Source organism: Malaya genurostris, chromosome 2 (genome assembly GCF_030247185.1).
Source record: "Malaya genurostris strain Urasoe2022 chromosome 2, Malgen_1.1, whole genome shotgun sequence".
Taxonomy (NCBI): Eukaryota; Metazoa; Arthropoda; class Insecta; order Diptera; family Culicidae; genus Malaya; species Malaya genurostris.
In genome coordinates, this window is record NC_080571.1 from 209,037,311 (window position 1) to 209,047,564 (window position 10,254).

The 10,254-nt window shown below is 37.5% G+C and overlaps 1 protein-coding gene across 1 annotated transcript; it reads left to right on the plus strand.

The window, feature by feature from the left end:
* On the plus strand, positions 1-9,070 carry LOC131427322 (voltage-dependent anion-selective channel-like). The gene is made up of 5 exons (XM_058590394.1): positions 1-162; positions 7,492-7,811; positions 7,893-8,120; positions 8,420-8,628; positions 8,712-9,070. Exons 2-5 carry the CDS (start codon positions 7,492-7,494, stop codon positions 8,801-8,803), a joined length of 849 nt encoding a protein of 282 aa, XP_058446377.1. The 5' UTR covers positions 1-162; the 3' UTR covers positions 8,804-9,070.
* The last annotated feature ends 1,184 nt before the right edge of the window (positions 9,071-10,254 follow it).

The window sequence follows — 10,254 nt, forward strand, 5'->3', positions numbered from 1 at the left end:
CACCATTGAAAGATCTATTTCACGCTTTCTTTCGCAGTCTTGAAAGTTCCGTCGAAGTTCTTGTTCGAGTCATTTGTTCCCGGTGCGATACATTCGCTATTTCGGTGAAAAAACTAGTGTTCCTTTCTGAAAAGTTTTACTACTCTAAAAAGTTTTCATAAAGTAAGTAGAAAGGGATGCGATGAAATGCCTGAAGTGTTGTAGAAGTGAGATTGATTGATGGTTATAATTTCAATGAAGAAACTTTTGTAATGTCGTATTCTGCTAGACTTTTTAAGGAAACTATAATGCACAGGATTCATTCATCAAGATATAAAACAGAATTGTTTGAAAGGGATTCTTTTCGGTTAGGACATTGTTCTTTCTTCAGAAGTCGTGCATCGTGGAAAAATTAGGTTACATAACCGATCAATAACCGCCTATGACCAGAAGGAACATCCTCTAAATGTATTACTAGCTAGTTATGGTTTATATGTTTTTAAATTCATATCGTATCAAAGTTGTACCGGTTCTATCATGATTTTCAAATATGCAAAATAACATTGAGGATAACATGAATACGGATTTTTGCAAAAAATCAATATGGCTGCGAACCTAATTGACTGCGAATTCTAACTCACACCATCCCCTGTCATTCGGTAGTGAGAAAAAGAAACATCAAAAACGGATTCAATGTAGGTACCTAGCTATTTTGTTAATAACGAAACGACTCAGCCGTATGCCGGTTTATTATATTTGCTGCCATGCAGTTGAATACTAGAATAATTTAAAATAACTTCGACAACACAGGTAAATCATTTCTATAGTGAGGGTTGACTTATATAATTGAGAAGAAAATTTAATAATTTCATTTCTAACGGTATTTGCATGATGAAGGTTTATGAAATTCAAAGCCGAATGTACCTCTTGCCGGTTTTCAACAGAAGATTGATACTAACGTGACTATCACCGGGTATTATATCAGTTTGCTAGTGTTTGTGGACCCAAGTGCGATGAGCTGTTACGTCACCACTAGTCATGAGTGCGAGTTCTTATATTTTTCAATCTGACACAGCAATGCGTGACATTCGCAATGTCTGACGTGCATTGGATAATCCATATATGAAATTGGAATTGCTAACGTTGCTGTTCATTTAATTGATAAAGATGAATACACACATTTCTCCCAATAATAGTGTCTATGATTATTGAAACATGGTGATTGTTTATTCTTTCATTTAAGGTATCTATCTCAAAATCAGATAATTTTATCTATCCTGTGATGTCATTACACTTACGTAAATCACCTGAAATATTGAATCGATTTAATTTCAAATGTTTCGTTGAATTTATATCTTTCAAAAGTTTCCCGAAATTATCGGAAATAGTTTAGAAAGTTGGCCGTAATGAATACCGGCACAATAGAGATTTGCCATTTCACCAACATGTGATTAAGGCAGATCGTAAGATAATCTTTCACAATTTTTACAATTTTCATTTACACATCTCGTAAATGCTCTTTTCATATGTTAGTCAACATATTAGCATGAAGATACCTATTTTATATGTTTCTATTGGGTGCCTGGCACATTGTTGAAGTCCGTCCATTTTTAACGGGGATTTTTTTTGTATCAGTGACTTTTTCGTAATGGTTTCTGAGCACTTGAAAGATTAAGTACAGTACTTTTTAGCATGGATATTTTGTACGGTATGTTTTACTTAACGTAAATGTTAGGCTATGCAATATTAAGGTGTTCAACAAATTTTATCATTTATACTTTTTCATTATTAAATCGATTTCAACTGTTTTCATCTACAAACGCATTTTACTTAAAAATGCTCAAGAAAATCTTTCAAAATAATTGGAAAACCAACAGTTCAACAGTTATTTGTTCTTGATTGTCTAATTTACACAAATTCAATAATTCGGAGATAACTTACTATTTATACGGATTTTTTACCGCACCCAGCGACTTCAGGTTTTTCGCATCAATTGTACACACAGAAAGAAATATTGTGAAAATAAATAAATTCCGGGTAGTTCCAACAATTTGTTTGTTCTTATTTTTTTGAACCAATCAACGTTTGTTTAGAACAACCGTGTTTTAGTTTTAAATAAGCATATCTTGTTTGAGTCTGTGATATCTCGGTTTCAAAGAACTATTTTTTTGCGTTGATGGGCAACTAAACCGGGATTTTTCTGCGTGTATTTTTATTTACAAAATTCTGTGAAATAATGTAAAAGAAGAATTGTGAACTTCAACTGATCGTACGATAAAAACTCGTGTAGTTTCGGTACATCTAATTGAATTTACCGAGTAATCATTTTGCTATGCTAAGAAGCTGAAATACCGCCAATTGTATGGGTGCGCAAGAGTCTTCCCATGAACATCGGCACGCTTGTGCCTTTGCACATTATATCAAGCACATATCCAACCTCAAACTTACTGCGAGTCCATGTATCCCGAGCATCGTACACGAATGAACACAGTACGTGCTTTGGGTCGAGTTTCTGTGCTGGTACATCGTGTACGTACACCGGGCACATGCTTGAACCAATCATAGAGGAAAGGCAAAACAAAAACCCTTCTTAATCCACCTAGTGGTGTGATAATGCCTTTCTCTTCTTTCATAACAGTCTCATGAAAATATGTTTCATACATTTATTAAAAAATTTTAGACGCCAATTGATTCAGATTGATTCGAGTAGTTCACAAAAGCATGCTTCAGTGTTTATGTCACACAGTCAGCATCATTTTTCCAAACTAGTGCTTGACATTTGCGTTGCCTATTTGTATGAGAACAGTGATGCTAATCTAAAAAAAGCCTTCTTAGTCCACTTAGTGATGTTTTCATATATCTTGAAAAATCACCATAGGGGGGAGTACATGAAATTTTCGAAATCGAAAAAAAATTTTTGATGCCAAAAGGCTTAGAATTGCATGAAACGTCGAGATTTATTGTCATCTCGAAAAAAAATTTTTTTGAAAAAATCGACTTTTTGGGACTTAGAAAAAATATGAAATTTTTAAAAGTCCCAGAAAGTTGATTTTTTCAAAAAAAAATTTTTTTTGAGATGGCACTAAATTTCAATGTTTTATGCAGTTTTAAGAGTTTTGGCATCAAAAAAAATTTTCGATTTTGGAAATTTCATGTACTCCCCCCTATGGTGCTTTTTCAAGATCGAAAATTGCCAAACCTTTACCACCGGGCAGCACCCCTTAAGCATGTCCGATTTAGGTCAAATTTTGCATGAAGGCTTTTTTCGAGGTGCTTAAACTTTTGAGCACTAGAACTTTACGAAAATAGAGTTGATCCCAAAATTTTGGCACCCTTATATATAAGAGCGGTAAAAATCAACGTGTTTTGTCGGTTACGTCACTTATACCATCATATATCTGGAACCAAAAGTCACAACCATTTGATCTTCGAACTTGATCAACGGCCCGACAGTAGCTTTCAAACGAGCCCAAGTTTGTTAAAATCGGATCAGCCATCTCTGAGAAAATTGAGCGCGTTCAAATACAACACTTTTTGTCGGTTACGTCACTTATCCAATCATATCTCCGGAACCAAAACTCACAGCCATTTGATCTTCGAACTTGATCAATGGTCCGACAGTAGCTTTCAAACGAGCCCAAGTTTGTTAAAATCGGTTCAGCCATCTCTGAGAAAATTGAGCGCGTTCAAATATCTTCGAAAAGTGCACATACATACACACACACATACACACACACACACACACACACACATTTTCCGATCTCGTCGAGCTGAGTCGAATGGTATATAACACTATGGGTCTCCGAGGCTCCGTTCGAAAGTCGGTTTTTCCAGCAATTCTAATACCTTTCTATAGAGAAAGGCAAAAAGTTCGGTAGTAATCAAACACAGCAAAAACATAAACTCGGTAGAAAAAAAAAGAAATTCAACAATAGTATTTCGAATTTAATATTAGTCTAGAGTACTGTGTTTTTAATTTTTTTGGATCTTGTACTAGAGCGATCCAAAGTAAGATTGATGCCGCTCAACATAACAATCATAAAACCTCCAGAGAATTGGTATTGTACGATTTAGAAGACATTGGTTTCAGTGTTGGTGATTGCCGAAAATTTGACAGAAGCTGCTATATTGCTATCTATATTGTATACAACATTTTCAATCCGGTAGAAGATGCTATAAGAACTCGAGTCTCTCAATGCATGAACCGCGAGAGAATCTTTCTACATTTCTTCGCTCCACTTCATACTCTGAGTATTTCACGGCCCATGAAAAAATATACAGTCTGATAATGATCGTTGCTGTGTGGAATTTCCCAAGAGAGAATCGCAAGTTGACAATTATCGCAGAAAATCGAATCGATGATTCATCTTGATGTTTCTCATACTAGGTTGCAACATTTCAAAACCCTTGTGTGGAGCATTCACAGACATTTTCATAGATACAACTTATACAAAGGTTATATGCACATAGTTAGAATAAGCGGCAATAGTAAAATGATTCTATCGCAATTATCCACTGCCCATACAGAATCGGATCGCGAAACAAGAATAAGCGACCGTTTGTTGCTTCAGAGAGGATCCCCACAGCAGCGTGCTAACCTTTGATTCTCAGAAATGTCATCGAAAAAAACTCGCTCTCGCACTGGTGTCTATTCTATGTTAAATGAGCCATGCCGGGTGTTTGTTGTTGCGATGTTTTCAATTTCTCTTTGATGGCACTGATTCAATCGTGTGAAGAGTGAAGATTGAACGTTCTTTGATACGATAAAAGCCATCCTTGATTGGTTTTACTCGGATTATTAATTTTAGTGATTAAATCCTTCGAACATAATATGTGCTTACTTACCTTACCTAACAGCTATAGGCCTGGGGTATCCTTTGCTGTATCAAGCATACGTCTTCACATAACTCGGTCCATGGCTGCTCGTCGCCAGCCACTGAAGGCACGGTCGCTTCTGAGATCACCCTCCACTTGATCGATCCACCTTGCTCGCTGCGCTCCTCTTCTTCTTGTACCAGTCGGATTAGATTCAAGAACCATTTTCACTTTCATTTTCAGTGTTTCTTCTCTAGAGCCTCTTCCTCTCATGTATTTTGTTTTCGACGCCAGTCCGATACGCCTAGCTTCAGCTTTCAGTCCGATGTAGGTTTCCGTCATCTTCTCAAGGTTACGTGTTACAATATCAATATCGTCAGCGAAACCAAAAAGTTGTACGGACTTTCGGAAAATCGTGCCACTCGTGTCGATCTTCGCTCTTCGAATCACACCTTCCAGGGCAATATTGAACAAGATACAAGAAAGCCCATCACCTTGACGTAACCCTCTCCGAGATTCGAAGGGACTCGAGAGCGTCCCAGATACTCGGACGTAACACATCACTCTATCCATCGTTGCTTTGACCAATCGCGTCAGTTTATCCGGGAAATCGTATTCGTGCATGATCTGCCATAGCTGTAATATGTGCTTAAAGTTATTAATTTATTAGATAGCTCTAACAAAATACATTCAAACGGTCGCAAATGAAGTAAACGTTGAATCTAAAATAACAATGCAATAATCTGAAATCACTGTTCAGCAGTAGGCGAGCGAACATCGAGTCCGTACACGATGTGCGTTCATGGAGTTTGATTGTACAATCGAACATGCGTGTATAAATGTATGAATTCGGGTTTGAACATGACTTGAGTGTTCGGTATGAGAACAGTGCTTCCGCGGGCATTGTGTTCCGTGTTTGTTCGGCAAGACTGGTTCGACGTGTTACTGGTTTGGCGTGCACGAATTTGACATTTCTTTCCCCTACTTCCATGTAAGAGATTCGATGTAAACTCGCCTGAGAGCGCCATGTTCGTAAAAAAAAAGTATGTCGCTTATAACTTGTACGTGGAATATAAATATCATATTGTAACATTTTTCTTATTCTCAAAGATGCATAAACCGACTTTGAGAATGTGTAACTGTCGATTTCATATGTCAATATTGTTAAGTATGAAATTAAATATTAACTTTTTCATTATATTTAATTTTGATATTTTATATTGTGGGTAGACCGGGCGAACGGGTTGATTATAGGTTAGCTTGCAAGGGGTCACCGCTTCCGATAGCGGGTCGGCCGCCGATATGCCAAATCTCAGTTGATTTTTCATTAGGGCGTATAAGCAAGTGACAGTTTCTCTTTAATCACTCTCTCTTTCGATTATTGTGATGTGATTAAAAAGATATTCTTTGATATCACTATTCTGTTTGAAAGTCGAAAGTTTCTGGTATCATTTCATGCAAAGAGTTGAGTGATAAACGTGGAAACCGCTTGGTAATTAATAGAAGAGAAAGTAAACAAAGAGAAACTGTCACTTGCTTATACGCCCTTTTGAAAAATTAACCTAGAAATGTTATTGAAACTATTAGAATGGAAAGAGAAAGCCATTATCCCACTAGTAGGTGGATTCGGAACAGAAATCGTTATATTTGCGACAGTGATTTGAAATGACCGGATTAAATATACTTTATCATTACAATGACAAGTCGTTTTACTTGATTTCACTTGATCTTCTAGATTCACATGTAGGCATGAATGTTAGGAAGAAATGAATTTACCTCGAAACCTTTTCCAAAGTTGCAAGAAGTAAGAATGAATTCCGTATGTTTTGAGTGTTGGTAACAACAAGTCGACAATGTGACTTCTATAGTAAATGCTCACATTTATGCTGTATTCGTAGACTAAACATAGATTCCGAGCGAACATTTTACAGCTCAAATGGTCCGAGGTAATGAAAAAAGAAACCTTTACTAGGAAGAAACCAACGCTCAATGTGTATGAACGGTCGTAAGAAGCGATCATCAGTGTACGAAAATAGTAATTCTAATGAAAAACAACAATATGGACCAAAACTGCGCGAATGTCTGTTGAGACATCGTTATGTGACGCATGCATTCAACGACAAACAAAATGGATAGAAAGTTTCAAATGTTGCTAGTTCCGTTGGCACTGTTCATGATTTTGTAACCATTTAGGTGCTCAAGAATCAATGGAAAGTATTACATAAATTATACCCCTTAACGAAATATAGTGACAAGGTTTGAACTTTTGAGTCTACAAACAATGCTGCTTACAAAAACTATTACACTTCAAGTCAAGTTCAACGTCACGTAGAAGCTATTCTCGATTAACTTGTAATCTTCTATTTGTTTACCATTCTGGTTGTACACTTCATTATTTTTAGAATGCTGCTCAGAAATGCATTCGACGATTTGTTAATCATAGAAAAACTCACACACGAAGCCTCTTTGATTAATTCCTATTCCTTCATGACGTGAAATAGAAAGTGAGTGGCTATTGAGGTTATTGTTTACTATTGCTATGTTCTGCTTAATTGCGGTCGATAACAATTGATTCCCAGGGTAAACCCGTACCACAATGACAGCTTGAAATTCCCAGGATGACAACTGGATTATTAGTAGTCTAACTCTATCATATTTAATTTGAAGCTAGATTATAATTTTCAACTTGTTCCTCAGATGGCTCCACCAGCATATTCAGATCTTGGCAAACAGGCTCGCGATGTATTCAACAAAGGCTATCATTTTGGCCTATGGAAACTGGATGTTAAAACCAAGACTAGCTCTGGTGTTGAGTTCAACACCAGCGGTCACTCGAACCAGGACAACGGCAAAGTGTTCGGTTCTCTCGAGACGAAATACAAAGTCAAGGAGTATGGTTTGAATTTTTCCGAGAAATGGAACACGGACAACACACTGACCTCGGAGGTGTCCATTGAAAACCAACTGGTCAAGGGACTGAAACTATCGTTCGATGGTTCATTTGCACCGCAAACCGGGTACGATAGCGTGAAGCTGGGTTACAGTGTAACCTACAAGTTCCGCCGTAAGGATGCTAATGATTTCACTTTGTCCTACAGAAGCAAGACAGGACGATTCAAGACTGCCTACTCGCATGATAAAGTTCGCGTTGATGCCGACGTGAACGTCGATCTCGCTGGTCCACTGGTGAACGCTTCCGGTGTATTTGGATACCAAGGATGGCTCGCTGGCTACCAGGTTGCATTTGACTCCCAGAAATCAAAGATTACCGCTAACAACTTTGCTCTGGGTTACTCAACCGGTGACTTCATTCTGCACACAAATGTGTAAGTTTCCCTTTACTATCTACAGTTTATCTATTACGTGAATAGCACAGAGGTAATAAATTTATTGTTGGGACTTGCGTTCATTTTTGCTAAGCCCAAGTAAAATGTTTAGAATAGAAATTTTTTGATAAGATAACAGAACATGAAATACATCTGCGTAAGCTTTAAACTGAAGGAAACCCTGAACTACATCAATTTAAATTTCTCGACTCATTTTAAATAACCGTTTAGAGATTATGAAATATTAATTTATCTGAAATTCTCCAATGAAATTCTTTTTTGTTTTTTTTTCTCCTCAGCAACGACGGACGTGAATTCGGTGGTCTGATTTATCAGCGATGCAATGATCGTCTGGAAACTGGTGTACAGTTGTCGTGGGCTACTGGCTCCAACGCCACCCGATTTGGTCTTGCCGCCAAGTACGATCTAGACAAGGACGCAAGCGTTCGTGCCAAGGTTAACAATCAGAGCCAGATTGGTCTTGGTTATCAACAAAAGTTACGCGACGGTAAGGCTTAGTTTTGTCTCTTTGTAACCTATAGGATACAAAAGGGATATTCACACAATTAATCTGATTATTTTCCGCTACAGGTATTACTCTGACGCTGTCCACGATGATCGACGGCAAGAGCTTCAATACCGGTGGACACAAGATCGGTGTCGCTCTGGAATTGGAAGCCTAAACAGTAAAATCGTGTTCGTGTTTTAACAAACCAGATTCAAATCCAATAACTATTAAAAACCTAACTAACAAAGGAGCAAAATACAACGTATAGTAAAAAAATACATTCGCAACATGTTGAAAGACAGTGTTAGTCTTGAAAATGCGTCCCTCTCATAGGGCGAATTCTGCGATTATTGAAGCGTGCTATAAAAGTACAGCTATTGAACCGCCAGAATTAATATAAAAAAACGTAAAAAATAAAGATGGCTAAAAATCAGAAAATTTATCGAACAGTGTTCAACGTTTATTAATTCGATGAGAAATTGTAGCAAAACTTTTGACACGCGTACAATAGTCAATAGGCTAGACCTACACATATTTTTGGCATCATTTAATTACACAATCGAATACACTAAATATCACCAACAAGGATGTAAGAAAGCATGTTTTCATTTGCGGAATCAAATCCGCTGCAATGTGGAGCCCCTTTGCAGTCTCCGTTGTTACCCTGCGGACTGGTAGTTGTACAATAGTAAAAAAACGATAACACAGCGCCAAAACAATAAAAACAGTTAATGAGAGTGGTGGGATTAGAGCACAGGCACAGTCTTACGCTAGCAAATTCAACATACAATGTGGCTTAATACAAAACCTGTGCGACTTACACAATGCTTTGAAGGACGATTGCTATCGTACACATAGAAATGGATGAAATAAAGTTCTTCAACAGATTCTACGCTCAACAGATTGTGTTTGTTTTGTGTGTCTGCTCTCAATACTTTCCAATTATTTATACACATCTGGCGATGTCAAGTTAGTTGCTGTTCCTTTCATCATCTAGTGTCCAGTTTTGTTACCTAGGTCTCCGTTGATTTTTTTTTGTTAAAGAACTGCTACATTTCTATGTTGAAGAACTGCTACATTTGCCACCTTCATTTATAAAAGAATGCTCTTTTGCCTTAGCTTTGCCGGCTTCACTACTTTTCAATCGTTCCTTAGCTGAGAGTTATTTTCCGGCGAAGTGGAAAGAAGCTCTAATCGTTCCGATTCATAAAACTGGTAACGTTCATGACGTCGATAACTTCAGAGGCATTTCCATTCTGAGTTGCTTACCAAAAGTTTTCGAACGTATGCTGTTGGAGTATCTCTATCCCGCAGTAAAGCACATTATCAACACTGATCAGCATGGCTTTGTCAGAAAACGATCAACAACGACTAATATGATGAGCTACGTTTCAGAAATCAGAACAAATTGGCTCAAGTGGCACGTTCCCCTTGATATTTGGAGATTTGTGCCGTTTCTATACTGATTGACAAACTCGAAAAACGACAAGTTGATGCGTTGTACGTTGATTTCTCGAAAGCTTTCGATTGTGTACCCCATCTGTTCGCAATAGAAAAATTGAGGCGTGGTGGTTTCCCCGACTGGCAGACTGATTGAATTTTTTCGTATCTTACAAATCGCATAGC